The 21,519-nt window shown below is 41.1% G+C and overlaps 1 protein-coding gene across 5 annotated transcripts in view; it reads right to left on the bottom strand.

Annotated features, from left to right (window-relative positions):
• The window catches only part of CACNB1 (calcium voltage-gated channel auxiliary subunit beta 1), a 2,104,836-nt gene that overhangs the window by 2,025,550 nt on the left and 57,767 nt on the right, over positions 1-21,519 (bottom strand). For 4 of the 5 annotated variants that reach the window (XM_044055375.1, XM_044055374.1, XM_044055371.1 and 1 more), the window contains exon 2: positions 7,520-7,633. The exons of the other annotated variant lie outside the window; for it this stretch is intronic. In XM_044055375.1, coding sequence (XP_043911310.1) covers positions 7,520-7,633 — 114 coding nt within the window. The remainder of the gene's footprint in view (positions 1-7,519; positions 7,634-21,519) is intronic. 5 annotated transcript variants of the gene reach the window in all.

A 21,519-nucleotide genomic window follows, 5' to 3' on the forward strand; every position in this document is an offset into this window, starting at 1 on the left:
AGCTTTAGCATGTCTCAGTTACAGCAATTATGTTGGGTCCAGAATGGGCTACCCAGGTGTGGAATTCTGGGATTTTGTTTCTGATACTTTGTGTATTTTCGGTAGTGAGTTTTAGGGATTTATGAAGTTTGGGAAGGGGGAAGGCAGATGGCGTGGGTCCTGGGTTGGGGTGGATGTCCCTACATTGGGGAAGTGTAGTGGTACTATCTGAATGGAGTTTTTGTAGCAGTTTCTGCTTAGAGTTAAACTGTGTTGTGGGGAGTGTAGTTTGTAGAGTATGCTGTGTCTGTGCTAGGATTGTTTGTTTGAGGAATAATAGTGTTTTAATGGAGTGGAGACTAGAAGCTATTGTTGAGTAAGAGTTATGTTTGGGAAATTGGATAGAAGTAATAGAAGTAGGTTTCAGTTGTATGTGTGTGGGATGGAGTGGTGAAAAGTGTAGAAGTAGTGTAAGAGATAGTGAAAAAGGAAGAAGTAGTGTAGTGAAAGTTATTAGTGACATTAGTAAAGTTTTGATGAGTGTAGGGGTATCAGAGGAGACAGTGGAGAAGGGAAAGGTTTCCACTTGTAGAAAGTGGGACTGATTAGTAAAGGGTGATTGTAGTATAGTTGATGGGGGTGCTTGTTGTGTAAAGTAGGTGGGTTGGGTTTATAAAGTGGAGCTTGTGTTGATTGGTTACTTGAGTATGGGTGGGGTATCATTAATTATAAATGTAATTAATATGGGGGTGTGTGGGAATGGGGGTAGGGGAACAGTGATCCCTAGCAAAGTGAGGGGGAAATGGAGTTGGATAGCCTGGTCGACTTGCAAAGCACGGGAAAAAAAAAACAATCAGTAAGGTAGGTTGAAACTGAGATTATAGCTCGGAGTGGCAGAAAGGAGAGGAAGGGGAGGTGGTAGTAGTTTATGTTACAGGTGAAGTGGGTAAGAAACAGTTTTTTTACGGATGTTAGCAGGAAGGAGGCTTAGATGCAGATAGAGAAGCTAATTAAAGGCAAGGATGTCCTGTATAGTGGGGAATGCAGCTTTGAGTAGAGGAGTGGATGGATAGAACAGCTAGAAGTAGGAGGGTAGTGTTGGAAGGGATGGTACTTCAGCTGTGGACTAAGGCAGTCAGTTAGAGGGAGTACAAGTATAGGAATGAGAGTCAGGGGGAATAGTGCAATATTGACTGGGAGTGCATGGGAGACAGAAAGCATGATGTATGATGGGGAAAACAGACTGAGACACAGAAATACAAGATGAGAAGCTATGTTAAAAAGTAGTGGACATACATTCACTGTTAGAAGACAGGCTGCAGACACAGGGGTCCAATCTTCAAGTGAAAGGCTAGGGTTTTAGGAACCAGACTCTCCTTGGGGTTCACAGTATTCACCAGAGTGAGGGAAGAGCAAAAGTGGTGGGAGTATCGTCTATTAAGAGTAGAGAGAGTGACTGTTAACAGAGATGAAGAATAAAACAAGTAATATTACTATTGATTGTGGCAATATGTAACTGGTATGATATTAAGTTAACAAATACTGGTCGTGGGGTCAGAGGTGGATGCTTAGAAAAGACTAATGGAAGTACCTGAAAATGTAATGCATGCACAGCTTAAGTAGCACCCAAGATTATACAAAACAAATAGAAATCTCCCAGTAAGTGAAAATGTAATACATGCACAGCTTAAGTAGCACCCGAGATTATACAAAACAAATAGAAATCTCCCAGTAAGTGAAAATGTAATGCATGCACAGCTTAAGTAGCACCCAAGATTATACAAAACAAGTAGAAATCTCCCAGTACCTCAGTCTGTCCCAGTGTAGAAATGGACCAAAGCAGAAAACTATAAAATATTGATACCAGTTCCATTCTGAGGATGAAATAAACTGTGCATATGCATGCATATGTAAACAAAGTATTTTAAATCACGCTGCCTAAGAAGACTATAAACTGCATTGTATATCATTTGTGATATACACTAATGATCAATAACTCCAAATTACATGTTCTGTACTGCTCTCTGTACACTACTGATTGACAACTTCACCTCACATGTTCTGGAAAGTTCTGTATTGTGCTCTGTGCATTGCTGATCAATAACTCTGAATTCCATGTTTTGTAATGTTCTGTACTGCTCCTTGTACACAACTGATTGATAACTCCAGATTACATGTTCTATAGGGTCTACTTCACTCTATCAAATTTTCACATCACCAAAAATCAAAAGAACAAGACAAGAAGAGAGAAATCACACAACACCGAACATTTACATTACCAACATTCAGATCAATGAAACATCAGCTGCGCATGTCACACACCACTTGCCACTTGGAGCTTCTGAATGGAGATTGAGAATGTACCCTTTTCCTCACTGTAATGTGATCTTGGAAGTGATATAAATATATATATATATATATATATATATATATATATATATATATATATATATGGGATCACTACGGAATACCAAAATTCCACAATCCCGAAAGGCTGAATCCCAAGGACCATAATCTCGAGATTGCGGAATCTCAAACATAGTGAATGGGGATTGCCGTACAGTGTGGAATGGGAACTTTGCCATTCTCTCCACTGTAGTGCAATCTCGGAGTTGGTATATTTAAGTTGCAGGGAGTGTGGGGGTGCAGGGGGGCTTGACCACCTGCATACACGTTAGAATAGTTTATTGCATGTTTTAGTTTTTTTTTTTTTTTTTAATTTTGAGGTTCTGCAATCTTGAGATTCTGGTCCTTGTGATTTAGAGATTCGGGACTGTGGAATTTTGGTATTCTGTAGTGATCCCATATATATCAGTTACAAGGAGTGTGGGGGATGCAGCAGCACATGGAAGTGCAGGAGGGCTTGCCCCCTGACTAAAACTTAAAAAAGGTAGACTGTTGTGTTGACTTGGAGCAGATGGTGTTTTGTTGTTCTGAATTTTGGTAACGTAAAGGTTCGGTGTTGTGTGATTTCACTCCTCTCATTTCATTCTTTTGATTTTCGGTAATGTGAAAATTCATTAAAGTGAAGTAGACTTGTTCTGTAATGTTCTGTACTGTTCTTTGTACACTATTGATTGATAACTCCAAATGACATGTTCTGCAATGTTCTGTACTGCTGTTTGTACATTACTGACTGATAACTCTAAATTACATGCTGTGTAATGTCATGTACTGTTTTTGTACACTACTAATTGATAACTCCAAATGATATGTTCTGTAATGTTTTGTACTGCTCTCTGTACATTACTGATCAATAACGCCATATTACATTTCTATAATGTTCTTTGTACAGTACTGATTGATATCTCTGAATTATGTGCTGTGTAATGTCCTGTAATGATGGATAACTCTAAATTACATGGTGTGTAATGTTCTGTACTGCTGGATAACTCTGAATTACATAGGTTCATAGGTTCATACTAGGCTATCTGCCCTAGGGCATTTATAAGCCTAGCCAGGGTGTGTTTGGCTTTCGCCACCCATTTTAAATGAATTTTGCTATGCTCTTTTTTGAGGTTAGTATACTGTGCCTCTGTCTAACAGTGACACAGAAGTGATACCCGGGGTAAACCTATGATCTCCCATCCACTCATCAAGATTCCTCTTGAAGAGAGTCAATGAGGGACTCTGCCTAACCTGGACTGGGATTTTATTCCAGAGTGAAGGGAGCCTATGGGTTATGAATCTGTCCCTCCAACATGTCCTATTTATTTCAGTGCTGAGGTTCAAGTCTCTCGAGCGTGTAGCTCGATGGGATTTGGATTTTCTGAGGTGCAGCATGTCCATTAATTCCAGGTTGGACATGGCTTTATACGTCAGGCACAGATCGCCTCTGAGCAGGCGGTATGCCACTGAGTAGAGCTGGAGTTTCTTTAACCAGGCAGCATATGGCATCTGTTTGAGCCCTTTGATCCTCTTAGTGAGGTACTTTTGGGGTCTTTCCAGTTGCTGCAGGTGTCTGGTAAGGTACATCCCAAAAGGGGTGTTGTACTCAATTATGGGCCTGATGAGGGATGAGTAAAGAGGCACGATGACCTCCCCTGATCTAGATGTGGATCCCTTCATGATTAGGTGGGCTATATAAAACGTTTTTCTAACCACTTTGGTCACGTGGTTGTCAAATGAGAGATTGCTATCAACTTGGGTCCCCAGGTCCCTAATTACTTCTTCCGTACTTAATGGATTACCACCTATGTGGTAATTTGTGGGCACTTTGTTTTTGCCAAAGGGGATGACTATACACTTTCTGGAGTTTAGCTTGAGGCCATGGCTCTGGCACCAGTTGTCTGTTTCTATGAGGCCCTTTTGTAGGATGCTTGTGTTGGCTGGAGAGTCGATTATGACACCCAGTTTGCAGTCATCTGCGAACTTGGTCAGCCACAGTCCTTTCGTGTTGGCCTGTACCTCCAAGAAATATATACCGAACAAGAGAGGTCCCAGGACTGAGCCTTGTGGGACGCCACTTGTAACTGGTTTGGAGTCTTACATGGCTCCAGCAATTCTAACCATGTGGGTTCTGTCCTTGAGCCAGTTTGCAACCCATCTAGTGACATAGGGGTTTATATTTAAGCTGGTGAGCTTATCTATAATGCCCGAGTGGGGTATTGTATCGAAGGCTTTTGCGAGGTCCAGGTAGGCTGTGTGGACCACCTTCCCCTCGTCAATGGCCTTGGTGACTGTTTCAAAGAAATTGACCAGGTTTAAGAGGCAGGATCTGCCCTTAACAAAGCCGAACTGGGTAGGATCCAGTGTCTGTAGGTCCCCAATATCTTTATTTATGAGGTCCATGATGATCCTTTCCATAGCTTTGCAGACCAAGCTAGTCAGGCTTATGGAGCAATAGTTTCCAGGATCCGTTGAGGCACCACCTTTGTGGAGAGGGACCACTGTTGCTGTACACCACTCTTTGGGTACATATCCTGTAGTAAGGCTGAGACTGAACAGTAGTTTTATGTTTGGGTTTAGCTCTTCTTGGAGTTCATGTAGGACGCAGCCCGGGACACCGTCTGGTCCCATTGATGCAGTGTTGTTTGCTTTGGAGAGGGCGGCTCTTACCTGAGCATCTGAGATGTCAGGGGGCAGCACTCTGCTGGGATAGATATTTGCCCTTTTGGTGGGGAGGGGGGGGAGACGTTTCCGCTGAACCTGTCAGCAAGGATGTTGGCAATGTCTGTGGGTTCGGTGTATTTTTTGTCATTTTGGACTAATTCTGAGCATATCTGGGAATTCCCACCCAGGTTCCTAACATAACTAAAGAAAGCCTTGTGATTATCCTTAGTGTCATGTGCAATTTTTCTCTAGAAGCTGGCCTTAGACGATTTTATGAGTGCCCATAGTTTTTTGCTAATACTGATCAGAGATGCCTTCCCTTTTTGGGATGTTCTGTACTGCTGGATAACTCTGAATTACATGGTGTGTAATGTTCTGTACTGCTGGATAACTCTGAATTACATGGTGTGTAATGTTCTGTACTGCTGGATAACTCTGAATTACATTGTGTGTAATGTTCTGTACTGCTGGATAACTGAATTACATGGTGTGTAATGTTCTGTACTGCTGGATAACTCTGAATTACATGGTGTGTAATGTTCTGTACTGCTGTATAACTCTGAATTACATGGTGTGTAATGTTCTGTACTGCTGGATAACTCTGAATTACATTGTGTGTAATGTTCTGTACTGCTGGATAACTGAATTACATGGTGTGTAATGTTCTGTACTGCTGGATAACTGAATTACATGGTGTGTAATGTTCTGTACTGCTGGATAACTCTGAATTACATGGTGTGTACTGTTCTGTACTGCTGGATAACTGAATTACATGGTGTGTAATGTTCTGTACTGCTGGATAACTGAATTACATGGTGTGTAATGTTCTGTACTGCTGGATAACTGAATTACATGGTGTGTAATGTTCTGTACTGCTGGATAACTGAATTACATGGTGTGTAATGTTCTGTACTGCTGGATAACTGAATTACATGGTGTGTAATGTTCTGTACTGCTGGATAACTCTGAATTACATGGTGTGTAATGTTCTGTACTGCTGGATAACTGAATTACATGGTGTGTAATGTTCTGTACTGCTGGATAACTGAATTACATGGTGTGTAATGTTCTGTACTGCTGGATAACTGAATTACATGGTGTGTAATGTTCTGTACTGCTGGATAACTCTGAATTACATGGTGTGTAATGTTCTGTACTGCTGGATAACTCTGAATTACATGGTGTGTAATGTTCTGTACTGCTGGATAACTGAATTACATGGTGTGTAATGTTCTGTACTGCTGGATAACTGAATTACATGGTGTGTAATGTTCTGTACTGCTGGATAACTCTGAATTACATGGTGTGTAATGTTCTGTACTGCTGGATAACTCTGAATTACATGGTGTGTAATGTTCTGTACTGCTGGATAACTCTGAATTACATGGTGTGTAATGTTCTGTACTGCTGGATAACTGAATTACATGGTGTGTAATGTTTTGTACTGTTTTATGTACACTACAAATTGATATCTCTGAATTACACGGTATGTAAAGTCCTGCACTGTTCTTTGTCATGTTTTAGAGTACAAGATGATTTATACTGATAAATTATTCTGTATAGTGTTCTACCCCAGGTCTCCCTCGTAAAAGATCCCTAGGTTCACTGAGACCAGCATGTCAACAATGAAATAAGTAAATAAATTAATGAAACAGATGGATAAATTAATAATACAGAGTTATCTCACTCAGATATCTTTCTTTCTCAAAATTCTTTACTGTCTATATTACGAATACTGAAAAGAGAAAAAAAATCTATTTTAAGCACTAATTCCTATGATACTCCCACACTTTCCTGCTCACTTTCCACATAAAGCCATCTGCTGTCACTTATTCACACTGGAAGCTATTAAAATGCATGATGTTTAATGTCTGACCTACACATCAGTTTTCTCAAATGTTTGTAGAGCAGTTCCTTGCAGGGCTTTGATAAAAATCAAAGGTGTCTACATTAATTAGTCATCCTTTACTGGTTTGTCTCATTACTTCTGCCAGTAAAAGTCAGCAGGTTACTTTGGTATTTACTCCTGACCCCACATGCTATTGCTGTGGACTTCACAGAACCTTCTAGATGTCAGACAGGCACTTGAAAGATCTCAATTAAAATTTGTGCATGCATCTTGTTTAATGTCAGTGTTTGACTCAGCACAACAGACATTGAGAGGTGTGCTAGTGACTGAAATCAATAACGGTTGGGCACACCTGCTGCTTTGGTGTCACTGCATGTACCTAAACATTTGAGCTCACTCTCTGGTAGCATTTGGCAATGCACACCAATGCCAGTCAGACTTCAGTCCATTTTAGTTTTGGATAGCACCTTCGTTGGGTGAGTAATGCATTTTATCCAGATCCACTCTGGTTCATATATGTAATTTACTATATTTGCTTATAAGGAGGACAAACTGCAAATAAAGTTAAGCTGAAACGGAGTTCAAATTGTTAATATCGCACAACAAGTTATTAGAAACTCAGACCAGTTCTGCACCTACCTGTGGATTCCGGTGCAGGAAACCCAACTGGTCCTGTGAACTGAGGTCCCGGTGCCCATAAACGTAACCTGGCTCTTGAAGACCCGAACAGACATCCCAGAAGGCATTGCGGACCTGGAAACGTGACATTAACACGTTTTCATGTCAGCACATCAGTACAGTTACATTTCACAACAGGTGAATGACTCAGCCATGAAAAATAAAAGCTTCTGAGTCATCATGAAATTTATGTTTGAATATGAAGCCAGGATTTTCTGCACCGGATATTACAAGCTCCTTAACAGCTAAGTCTGGGTCTAATTATTTCCGTCCTTTGTTGCAGCTTCTATTTTCTGAAAAAAAATTTATCTCACTAGCTTTATACAGCTGTCAGTGAAAGATGAACACAAAAAATTCTAAAAGAAACTCTCAGAATACTCACAAATCTGCCCACTTAACAATGAAAATGCATTGGCAATAGATGGACTGATACAGATAAAACAGACAGAATAGAGAAAAATACACAAACATTCTAACGAGTGATGATCATTGAAAACTGCAGTGCACCGACAGAACCCTAAGTGCAGATTTGCCACTGATTTTCATAGAGAATATTTATGAACTAACAATAAAAATCTGAACAGAGCATGGTTGTATAAATTCTATAATATAAAACAGCATGAGAAATAGATAAAAGAAATTTATAGAATAATTTACATTCAGATTTAAACATGATTGCTTAATAAAGCTTAACAGCTACTAGCCAATATCCTTGTGAAGCTTACAAGGAACAATTTGTAACCTCAAAGACTCAACATCAAGTTACTAAAGTTGTAAAAATACATGACAACTGTCAGAATATTTAAGGTTAGAATATATATTTTTTCTTTTTTTATAATTATAAAAGCATAAATATGATTACTTGTTTCTCTTTTTGCATCTCTTGTACAGCTCATAAGAATTTTAGAAACATTAAAAAATTTGTAATTATTTCTTATCTCTACCAGACCCAAATGACCCATTTTATAGCTACAGAACATGATGACATGAAAAGCTTTGCAATAAGTTATTTGCAGCTGTTGGGTAGCAAAGCTCCATTGTTAAATTGCATCTCCGACTACCCACAGCTTGCTGCTACCCCTGCAAAGCACATTTAATCCCATTTCATTGCATAAGGCTCTCTAGGTACATGCAGCTTCCTGTCACAGACCAGACCATGCAAGCTACAGCACATTAAGTTTTCTAGGCACAACATGCAAACTGTGACATGTTACAAAGCTACATTGTTTTCTTTGGTTCTGTATTTTCTAAGAAATGACAATTTTCCATGAGCAAAGCATGCTGCTGAATTTTTGACTGATAGAAAATTAAAGCAGAGCAGTAGACAGTAGGAAAATGTACACAACAGAGATGACCTACATATCAAGCTATAAGTGCCATTTCATGCACCGTAATTAGGAAAAATGTAGGAGCACAGACACTGACAGTTGAAAATGATTATACACTTCTGAATTTATCTATATCCCTGACCACTGACTAAACTGTTGATGATAACTAACAAGTTAATGCACCACGGTGCTTTGGGAAGAAGCTGTGTATGTAGTTCTAGTGCTCTGAGTTTGATTAGAAGGCCTAAGTGGGGGAAGAGTTGGCCAAGATGGGTGGGAGTGGCTGGCTGATATTCACCTCTTTTTACTGGAGAATAGGAAGAATCAGGAGTCATCTGTTCACCAGGTAAGCAATCAGGTGACAGTACACCACACATGGGTACTTAGGGAGGAGCTATGACTAAAGAAAAAGTCCTTAAGCACTCTGACTAGGGTGTGTGTGTGTGTGTGTGTGTGTGTGTGTGTGTGTGTGTGTGTGTGTGTGTGTGTTTGCGTGTGTTTGCGCACATGCTACAATGAAGGTCCACTCTACCATATGTTGTACAACTCCTCCCAAATGCCAAAAGGAGAGAGGAACAGGACTGCAGCAAAACTCTGAGCCAGCCAAGAATAATGTGTAGCCAAAATCTGACCCACACTTCTCCCCACCTGGACAAAGATATGGCCTTTAGAAAGCTATCTTCCCAGAAAGGCTGTACTACGGGGTAGAACAGGGTGTTAATATGAGACTGGATAAGGAAGTGAAAAGGTCACTGAAGTTGTGAGAGAGCTAATTGGTCAAGGTGGAGAAGGCCAGAAATTATAGTTAACTGCCAGCCTGCATTATCTCTTGCTCAAGCCATCTTCTACTGACCAAATTAGAGACAATCCAAATTTTACAGATCACACTGGTTATGGGGGATTTCAATTATCCCACCATCAAGTGGGAAACCTGCACTAGCCCCAACTCACTAGTGCAAAAGTTCATTGACTTTGTTAATTCAAATGCCCTGGAACAAACTGCCCGTACCCCAACAAGGGGAACAAACATTCTGGATCCGGTCCTCACCAACATGTCAAACAGGTGCACTGCTGTAATTGTTGGACCCACATTAACTAAAACTGACCACAAATCAGTCACCTTTGAGCTGACACTAATACCAGAACTCAGAAAGGGTGAAATCAGACTAACAAACTTCACCAAGGTAAATTATACCCTCCTAGGTGAAGGTATAAATGCATTCCAAGCCCCACCCCAAGCTGGAAGCAGTAACCAAGCCAAAGCTTACACTAAATCCCTATACACTCACTTGTATAACTTTATAAACCCAGCCATACCAGAAAGAATCAAAGCCAGAGCCCCAAGTACAAACAAGCTGCTATGCTGGGCACCCAGCATCAACAAACTTTACAATAAATGCAAACAGTTGCTGACCAAAAAAACAAAGGCAAGGCCCCAACAATGGAAAAGCAGGCAAATAAGACAACTTGTCAAATCATCCACAGGCTCTTTTGTGAGAAACCTAGCAAGTTCAGCCAAGGATAACCATAAAGCCTTTTACAACTGTGTACATAACCTAAAAGGTAGGACCCAAGCATGTGCAGAACTAGTGGCCAATAGTATCACACACACTGACCCCACAAAGATAGAAAAACCTGCTAGCGGATAGATTTGGTGAACATTTGACTCCCTTATCCACTCCTAACTTACAACAAACCTTCCCCCAAACTCCCCCCCACCCTACACATCTGAAGAACAGGTCCTCAAAGCCTTGTCCAAGGCAAAAACTAGCCACTATGGGACCAGATGACATGCCAGGCTGTCTTCTAAACAGGCTAGAACATGAACTAGCATCACCACTACTTTACCTCTTCAGTCATAGTCTAACCACAGGCTTGGTTCTGTGCAATGGAGAATAACAACAGTTATTCCCCTCCACAAAGGTGGCCTAGCAACAGAACCAGGGAATTACAGACCCATAATCCTGACCAGATTCATCTGTAGGGCCATGGAACATATCATAAATAAAGAATTAGGTGACCTCCAAAGACTGGACCCTACCCAATTCGGCTTTGTGAAGGGCAGATCCTGCCGGTTAAATCTGTTGGATTTGTTTGAAAACATGACCAAGGGCATTGACGAGGGCAGATCTGTGCACACAGCATACCTTGACATGGCAAAGGCTTTTGACACAATCTCACACTCGGGCATTACTGATAAACGTAGCAAACTGAATGTAAACCCCCTAGTTGTCAGATGGGTTGCCAACTGGTTCACAAACCGGACACACGCTATCAAAGTGGGTGACTCCACATCAGTCAGCAGACCTGTTACCAGTGGGATGCTACAGGGGTCAGTACTGGGCCCCCTACTGTTTGGTATATACTTCTCAGAAGTTCAGGTCAAAACTAAGGGATTGTGGCTGACGAAGTTTACAGATGACTGCAAATTAGGTGCAATCATTGAATGCCCAAATGATGTCAGTATACTTTAGGAGGGTTTCACACAGTCTAACGACTGGTGTCTTAGTCACGGTCTCAAACTGAATGCAAACAAAGGATCATCATTCCCTTTGGTACAAACAATGTCCCTTCACACTATCAAATCAACAACAATACCCTAAGTACCCATGAAATGGTAAGGGACCTGGGATCACAAGTTGACTGTGACCTTAACTTCAATCACCATGTGTCTACTGTAGTAAGGAAAGCTTTCTACACAGCACACTTGATTAGTAAAAGCATCACCTTGAGAGTAAAAGAAGTGATAACCCCCCCGTACTCGACACTTATCCAGCTCATAATTGAGTATAACACCGCGCTTGTCATGTACTGTACTTAGCACCTGCAGCAGTTCGAGAGACACAGACTAACTAAAGTCCCTGTCACTATACTCCATATCATATAGCCTTTTTAGGGGAGACTTATGCCTGGCCTACAGAGCAATCCAAGACCCAAACCTAATGAACTTGCTGCATATCCATAAATCAAATGGGACTAGGGCTACCCATTCCAGGGACCTAAATATGGCCTGTGACTTAAATAGGACATGCTGTAGGGACAGATTTATCTCCCAGCAACTGTCATGTCTTCAGAATAGGCTACCAATTCATGTGAAATAGAGCACCTCTACAACTCAGTTAAAGAGGAACTAGGATGAGTGGATGGAGCACCGTACATTCTTACTGGGAATAGAGCTCACAACCCGCTTGGACATGGGCAGTCATCACTAAATGCAATCTTGGGTATTGATGAGCATTTCTATGGTATTACATTGGCATGAAACAGCTAGGCTTACAACGACCTCTGGGTCGATAGCCTAGTAATCTCCTATGATCCTATGATCGTATGCATGTTTAGATTATCCTACTGCATGAACCAAAATCCAGTTTTACGTGCTCACCTTCAGTCTGCGAAATATATTTCATTACAGCTCCCCCCAAGTCATCCTCTCTCTTAAGTCTGTATTGTGTCCACCTTATGTTGCATGTTACTGTTGTTTGCTTTCTTTTTTATTAATGCATATATAGCGACGTAATTGTTTAAAATGTATGAATTTAATGAAAGTATTAAAACGTGTTGTTTCTAGAACTGCAGAGAGCACTTGGCCCATACACCATATATTATAAGCAAAAAACGTTCACTTTAGAAGTTGGTTATACATAAAATAAATGGAAATGCTCACAGTTTTATAGGCTCTATATCATTATGTTGATGCAGACTACATCAAACATCAATATATCGAACCATAAACAAATTTAACAAAAAACATAAACCACACTCAAAAGCAGTGAATGATTGGGTCTTTATGATTACTTCATTTTATACTGTATTGCAATCGCCTTCTTTCTTCATGTTATTAACAGTCTTCTACTTTTATACCTTTTTCAACAATTTATTTCAATATGGCTTGTGTAACCTTTCCATCAATGCTTTTGAACATCATAAATGTAAACATTGTTTATTATTATTTATTGTGTATATTATTTATTGTGTATATAAACTGAAAATGGAGGTACACTGACCATCTGCCAAATCACTAATGCAGACTTTAGTGACCAAGAACTTTGGATGACACAGGGAGAGTGATGAGCACCAAGGCATTCTGTTAGTGACTCATGTCCTCTGTCAAAAGTGTTAAGTCATGTTTTCTATTTGCTGATTTCCTTAGAACAACTAAGACAAGGCGGCTAAGTCTGATTTACAGGCCAGGTGTTTCAACTGAGCAGGAGAACAAGCCCTTGCAGAATATCTCCTTGAAAAGTGGTACATGTGTAAAAATGTTCTTGCATGCCCTGTCACACTGAGAACCTATATTTAACTAGAGATGTCCATGCCTCTATCTGTTCATGCGACACTTTCCTGGGAACTTGTACATTTTTACAGATGAGTCTGTATAGCACACCTCCCAATGAACCTGTACATCTACAGCTGTATCTGTATGCCTCACCTGCCTGGGAACCTATAACGTGAACAGAAGTACCTGTATGCGTCACCTGTCTGGGAACCTATTCATGTGAACAAAAGTACCTGCATCCCTCACCTGCCTGGGAACCTATACATGTGAACAGAAGTACCTGTATGCCTCATTTGCCCAGGAACCTGTAATGTGAACAGAAGCACCTGTATGCCTCACCTGCATGGTATCTATACATGTGAACAGAAGTACCTGCATGCCTCACCTGCCTGGAATCTATACATGTGAACAGAAGTACCTCTATGCCTCACCTTCCCAAGCCTATACATACGAACAGAAGTACCTGTATGCCTCACTTGCCCAGGAACCTGTAATGTGAACAGAAGTACCTGTATACCTCACCTGCGTGGTATCTATACATGTGAACAGAAGTACCTCTATGCCTCACCTGCCTGATATCTATATATATTAACAGAAGAACCTGTATGCCTCACCTGCATGGTATCTATACATGTGAACAGAAGCACCTGTATGCCTCACCTGCCTGGTATCTATACATGTGAACAGAAATACCTGTATGCCAAACCTTCCACAGAATCCATACATGTTTTAATACAGCATTCAGGTTGTTCTGTTAGCCAGTGCTGTAAAATGACCTTAAGTTTTTATAAGAAGCTTAGCAAATGTGGTGGTGTTTGAATAGTTGATAAGAAAAGGGAAGTGTCAAGGTCACTGCTGTAAGCAAGTTAAAGTATTTAAATTCCAAATATCTTCTCGCATTATCTAGCCTACTCACAAATTGCACAAATCCATAACATTGTGTATAAACTAACAACTGTCCATTCATTTCCAACCTCATACAAATATACAACCTTTTCAGGCCACTAGGTTCATTGAACAAATACCTTTTACATGTATCCAAACCCAGCAATTCTGCTGGCAAATCCCTACTCTCCCGTCACCTTGCTAAATCCTGGAACTGCATCCCACTAGCAATGTGACAAGAAGACTCCCTAAAATAAGTTAAAGCGCAACTAAAGTCCTACCTACCAGCCCTGTACAAGTGATGTTCCTGGATAATCTCCAAACCTTTACTGTCACCACCCTTTCATGTAACTGTCCATAATAGAGCTACTTCTTCATAACCTCTATGTCACCATCATCTACCTCTTTCCATTATTATCTCTGTCTCCCTTTAACCTGGACTTCCTCAATACTCATTCATAATTTGTGACCCCTACACCCCTTCACTGTCCCCTACTCAATATTTTCTTTCAGCTGATTCCTTCTGAAAAGACCTAGACTCTTATAAGCTTGCTACTAACTAATATCTTACTGTCTTCCTCATTTAACTGTGTGCTTTTATTAACTGTCATATCATTACCAGTCTGTGTATGAACATTTATTATGTAAATCTTGTATAACCACCATCTATTCATTCTGTAAAATGGAGAATTTCTCCCTGGGCCTCAGCTGAAACTGGGACTTGTGCCCAGTCAGACTTTCCTTGTAAACAAAAGCAATCAATAAATAAATAAACAAGCAGCAGCTAGTAAGGTATGAATGAAATGGGTACAGAATAGGGAATTGTGAAACCAGTCTATTTTCATAATGCTTGGCACAAGGCAACACCGTTTCTTTCTTGTGGAAAGAGATTTGTTGATGCCGACTTTGGGCTCAGCCGCTTCATCTTCTCATTCTTCTCTGATTTTCCGTCAGTCAGTGACTCTCATGTACAACGGTAAGGAGGGCCTGCAAGTCTGTGTGACTAAAGATAGTTTTGGGGATCAAAGAAGCCTGGAAGCTTGTTTAAGAGATAAATGTTTTCAAGTTACGGAAGACTAAGGATTGTAAATGTGGACTGGCAGGTAACACACAAAGCAGTGAGCTTAAACTGGCATTGTCTATTCATTTTTCTTACTATAAGAAAAGAATACTGAGTTTTCATTTGAAAGAGCTTAACTAAAGTAACTTGACTTTTGTTTCTAAAATACCGAACTGAATTAAAAATTATGAGTTTGTTTCTTTACCTGCCTTTTTATATGAAGCTACCTAATTCAAACTTCTGCTATTTTCTTGCAGTGGACTGTTTTTTATCATCACTTTTGTCACACTGTATGCAGTTATGTCTGTATGCTTCACCTTCCTGGGAATCTGTACATGAGGACAAGTGTACCTGTGTGCCACGTCTCCCACGGAATCTCTACGTGTGTTCATATGTGTCTGTATGCCACTCTTCCAATGAAACATGCATATGTGTATAGCTGTATCTTTGTGTTACACGTTTCATAGAATCTACAGATGTCTACTCATCTGTGTATGTCACACCATTCATGGAATTTGTAGATGTGTACAGATGTATATTTGCCATACCTCTGACAGAATCTGCAGATGTGTACAGATGTGTCTTTGTTACACCTTTCATAGAATCTGCAGATGTGTACACATCTGTGTATGTCACACCATTCATGGAATTTGTAGATGTGTACAAATGTATATTTGCCATACCTCTCACAGAATCTGCAGATGTGTGCAGATGTGTCTTTATGCTACATCTGCAATGGAATGTGTAGCTGTGTACAAATGTGTCTGTCACACCTCTTACAGAATCTATAGAGGTGTACAAGTGTATGTTTATGCCACAGTTCCAATGAAACATGTACTTGTCTAAAGATGTGTCTTTATGTCACACCTCGGATGAAGTCAGCAGATATGTATGATTTGTCTACGTCACACTTTTCATGGAATTTGTAGATGTGTACAGATGTATCTTTGTGATACCTCTTACAAAATGTGCAGATCCGTACAGATGCCTCTTTATGCCACAACTCACATATAATGTTTCATGTGTACAGATGAATCTTAATGCCACACCTCCCAGAGAACCTTTGCATGTGTACAGATGCATCTTTATGCCACACCTCTCATGGAATGTCTGCATGCGTACAGATGTATCTTTATGCCACATCTCACATATAACCTTTGCATGTGTACAGCTGCGTCTTTATGCCACACCTCCCATATAACCTTTGCATGTGTACATATGAGTCTTTATGCCACACTTCCCATGAAACCTCTGCATGCATACAGATGCATCTTTATGCCACACCTGTCATGGAATGTCTGCATGTGTACAGATGCATCTTAATGCCTCACCTCCCAAATAACCTTTGCATGCGTACATATGCATCTTTATGCCACAACTCACATATAACCTTTGCATGTGTACAGATGTACCTTTATGCCACACCTCCCATATAACCTTTGCATATGTGCATATGAGTCTTTATGCCACACCTCCAGTGGAACGTCTGCATGCATACAGATGCCTATTTATGCCGCACCTCCCATAGAACCTGTACTGTGGGAAGCCGTTGATGAGTGAATGATGCAGAAGCTACATTTCCTCCTCCATCAGCATTTAACTTTGCCATCCCAGACAATATTGAATGTTTATCAGAAGCCTGAAAACTTCTTTTGCTGATCCTTCAGAAATAGCATAAAATGGGATACTGTTCATTATGTTTCCTTTGTCAAGTGAATCCTTTGGCCGCATATGGTTATTCAAGGTTAATCAAAGCCAGCCCAGGTGCTGCAAAGTTATTTTATTTTATTTTCACATAAGTTGCAGGAGTTTCAGAGTTTATTATTAAGTACAGACTAGAGAGGTAGGTCATTTCTGCATGGCTTTGACACCTCTGGCTGAGAGTAAAGTGGGCAAGATGCTATTTTGTTGGCTATACCTTCCTGATATATGATGACTGCCTAAGTGCACATGGGTGAGACAACAGGAATAAAGAAGATAGGCCATTCTAGATTTGTGTCTGACAGATGGCTTGATGGTGGCCAACACATGATTCAGCAGGAGATAGAGTCACAAGATCAGATATAAGAGTGGCCACCATGCAACTCAGGTAGACTTCTTCCTAGTAAGGAAAGAACAGTGGGAGTAATCAGACTGGAAAGTCAACCCCAGTGAGACATTCAACCAACGACATAAACCATTGGTGGCTACCATCAGCTGCATTTAGTGCTCACAGAAGTCTCTAAGATCAATAGATACTAGACTGAAGACCTGAAAGTTCACTGCAATGAGAGCAAACAAATTCAAAGAAATACTCAGGGCACTAGCACCTCAAGACTGACAGCATTTTAAAACATGTGTGAGAACTTTAAAACAAATGCAACTGAGCCAAGTATGGAAATAAGGTACATAAGGAAAGTTGGTAGTGGAATGCAGAAGTCCAGGAAGTCATCAAAAGAAAGAAGGTGTGCAGGAAAAAGTGAAAGAAAGATGGACCAGGCAAAGAAAGAATACCAGTTGGCTAACAAAGATGCTAAGAGAGGAGCTGTAATAGTAAAGAACTAGGCATCAGAAGCACTCTACCAGCTTCTGTGAAATGACTCAGAGGATGGCATAAAGAAGCTCTCTCAGGTTTCAAGGCAACAATAAAGAAGACAGTCATCAGACATAATATATAAGGGATGCCAGGAATAACCTGTTCGCAAAGTCCACAGGTCATCCAAAACAGATGGAAGGAGTACATACACTGACTTCTGTACTAAGAAAACCACTATGCCTAACCCTAACCATGCACATTAGATTATTAAAACCCTTTCCCTGACAATACCACTACACAAGACTAAAGGACACAGAAAATGCGCAACCAAAAACATGCAAAACTGTAACTCAGTCTCCTTACATAGCCCTTACCTTAACCTGTGAACACTCGCACATATACACCAACTACAATAACCTTTTCAGTCAAAAAATAATTTTCTGCAAACTCCTAATTGTAAACACTACAGCAGTGAGCATTCAGTCATGTCAGCATTCAGTTAAATGTACTTTAGACATTTTGACATGCAACCCCAGTGGGATAATCTTCTGCCCTTATAAAGGAAGGAGCCTTAGATGTCTACAGGAGATCTGGTGGGATTTTGTTTTGACTTTCATTCATGAAGGAGCCACAGATGTCTCCAGAATATCCAGTGGGATATTGTCTTGGCCCTCATTCATGAAGGAGCCACAGATGTTTCCAGAATATCCAGTGGGATATTGTCTTGGCCCTCATTTATGAAGGAGCCACAGATGTCTCCAGAATATCCAGGGGGATATTGTCTTGGCCCTCATTTATGAAGGAGCCACAGATGTCTCCAGAATATCTGGTGGGATATTGTCTTGGCCCTCTCTGACCTTGATGATAAAGATATACCAGCTCATTATTGATCTGTTCATTATTCTGTTCTATCACCATGAGATCTCTTCTTTCTAAGGGGATTAGCCTTGTCAGATCCCTCAAATATGGAGCAACGATTTTTGGGGGGTTAGTGAGGTGAGTCTTGGCAGGCCATCATCCAAGGCTAAGATTTTCAGTGCACTCCACACTTCCCACAGCTCTCCTCACTGATAGACACAGTAAAACGTCTTGTGCCTGGATGCATATGCCTCTTGTCAGGTATAGTGCCTCAGTTTACCTGTGCTGCTTAAAACTGCAACACCTGCCCACCTGCATGACAATGTAGATGTAACAGAACTCTAATAATGCTCTCCCCTGTGATTCATGAGGTGACTTCCACCCCCAAGCCTTTCCAGGTATGAAATGTTCATTTAGTGACAAGCTAACTGAGCCCATATCATTAAGGCTGCAGTCAGATTTATTCCTCTCTGCTACAGAGACAGCTGATTAATAAGGTGTAGGGCAGGTCTTTGGAAACTGCTTCTAAAAATGCAGCTTGGCCTGAACAAAAAACATAAGACTGAAAGTTCAAATAATTACTTTACATGGAAGATAAAGCTTTCCTGCAAAAGCAAAAAAGTTCTACTATGTCTTGTGAAGGTACAGTGAGTTGAACTAAATTAAAGAAAAAAAATGTGTTTTTGCAGGAATGAAAGTCCCCCCCCCCCCCACACACACACACACACACACACACACACACACACACACACACAGCCTTCCCCTTCTTATAAATAGTAACTCCATGGTCATACAACAATAGAGAGGAAAAAAAAGAAAGCCCCAAAAACTTTGAATACTTCTACACACAAGGAAGCCTGAGTGGTAGGGATTTCAAACAATGAAGGGCGAGTTTCATATCAGGAAGGTCATCATCATCAACCCCCTTTTTTCTATTCTCTGTCATGGGCTCAGGGTGTCACGTAACCTGTCACCATCTCTCTCGATTCAATGGCACTTTCCTATCATCTTTGGCAATCATGACTGTGTCCTCTCGCACAATCCACCTATTTGCTGGATGTCCTTGTTTCCCCTTGCCTTTTTCCTGTTTGTCCTAAATCTCCTTTACCAGTTTGTCTTCTGCTTTTCTGCACATGTGCCTGAAACACTAATCTGTTCTCTCACTTTCTCTGCAATTGGAGCTACTTTGGCTTCTGCTCTGATGTCCTCATTTCTTCATCTGTCCCACAGTGTGCATCCTACACCTATCCAGGTACTTTGTCTCGATCCCTTCTAGCAATTGGAGCTACTTTAGCTTCTGCTCTGGTGTCCTCATTTCTTCATCTGTCCTACAGTGTGCATCCTACCTCCTATCTGGGTACTCCATCACTTCTAGCAATTGGATCTACTTTGGCTTCTGCTCTGGTGTCCTAATTTCTTCATCTGTCCCACAGTGTGCATCCTACCTCCTATCCAGGCACTTCATCTCCATCACTTCTAGCAATTGGATCTACTTTAGCTTCTGCTCTGGTGTCCTCATTTCTTCATCTGTCCTACAGTGTGCATCCTACCTCCTATCTGGGTACTTCATCTCCATCACTTCTAGCAATTGGATCTACTTTGGCTTCTGCTCTGGTGTCCTAATTTCTTCATCTGTCCCACAGTGTGCATCTCACCTCCTATCCAGGTACTTCATCTCCATCACTTCTAGCAATTGGATCTACTTTGGCTTCTGCTCTGGTGTCCTCATTTCTTCATCTGTCCCACAGTGTGCATCCTACACCTATCCAGGTACTTCATCTCCATCCCTTCTAGCAATTGGATCTACTTTAGCTTCTGCTCTGGTGTCCTCATTTCTTCATCTGTCCCACAGTGTGCATCCTACCTCCTATCCCGGTACTTCATTTCCATCACTTCTAGCAATTGGATCTACTTTAGCTTCTGCTCTGGTGTCCTTGTTTCTTCATCTGTCCCACAATGTGCATCCTACCTCCTATCCAGGTACTTCATCTCCATCCCTTCTAGCAACTGGATCTACTTTAGCTTCTGCTCTGGTATCCTCATTTCTTCATCTGTCCCACAGTGTGCATCCTACCTCCTATCCAGGTACTTCATCTCCATCACTTCTAGCAATTGGAGCTACTTTGGCTTCTGCTCTGATGTCCTCATTTCTTCATCTGTCCCACAGTGTGCATCCTACACCTATCCATGTACTTCATCTCCATCCCTTCTAGCAATTGGATCTACTTTAGCTTCTGCTCTGGTGTCCTCATTTCTTCATCTGTCCCACAGTGTGCATCCTATCTCCTATCCAGGTACTACATCTCGATCCCTTCTAGCAATTGGAGCTACTTTAGCTTCTGCTCTGATGTCCTCATTTCTTCACCTGTCCCACAGTGTGCATCCTACCTTCTATCCAGGTACTTCATCTCCATCCCTTCTAGCAATTGGATCTACTTTGGCTTCTGCTCTGGTGTCCTCATTTCTTCATCTGTCCCAGAGTGTGCATCCTACCTTCTATCCAGGTACTTCATCTCCATTCCTTCTAGCAATTGGATCTACTTTAGCTTCTGCTCTGATGTCCTCATTTCTTCATCTGTCCCACAGTGTGCATCCTACCTCCTATCCAGGTACTTCATTTCCATCACTTGTAGCAATTGGATCTACTTTAGCTTCTGCTCTGGAGTCCTCATTTCTTCATCTGTCCCACAGTGTGCATCCTACCTCCTATCCAGGTACCTCCTATCCAGGTACTTCATCTCCATCACTTCTAGCAATTGGAGCTACTTTGGCTTCTGCTCTGATGTCCTCATTTCTTCATCTGTCCCACAGTGTGCATCCTACACCTATCCAGGTACTTCGTCTCCATCCCTTCTAGCAATTGGATCTACTTTAGCTTCTGCTCTGGAGTCCTCATTTCTTCATCTGTCCCACAGTGTGCATCCTACCTCCTATCCAGGTACTTCATCTCCATCACTTCTAGCAATTGGAGCTACTTTGGCTTCTGCTCTGATGTCCTCATTTCTTCATCTGTCCCACAGTGTGCATCCTACACCTATC

This window comes from Protopterus annectens, chromosome 13.part0, assembly GCF_019279795.1.
Source record: "Protopterus annectens isolate FY-2018-M chromosome 13.part0, PAN1.0, whole genome shotgun sequence".
Lineage (NCBI taxonomy): Eukaryota > Metazoa > Chordata > Ceratodontiformes > Protopteridae > Protopterus > Protopterus annectens.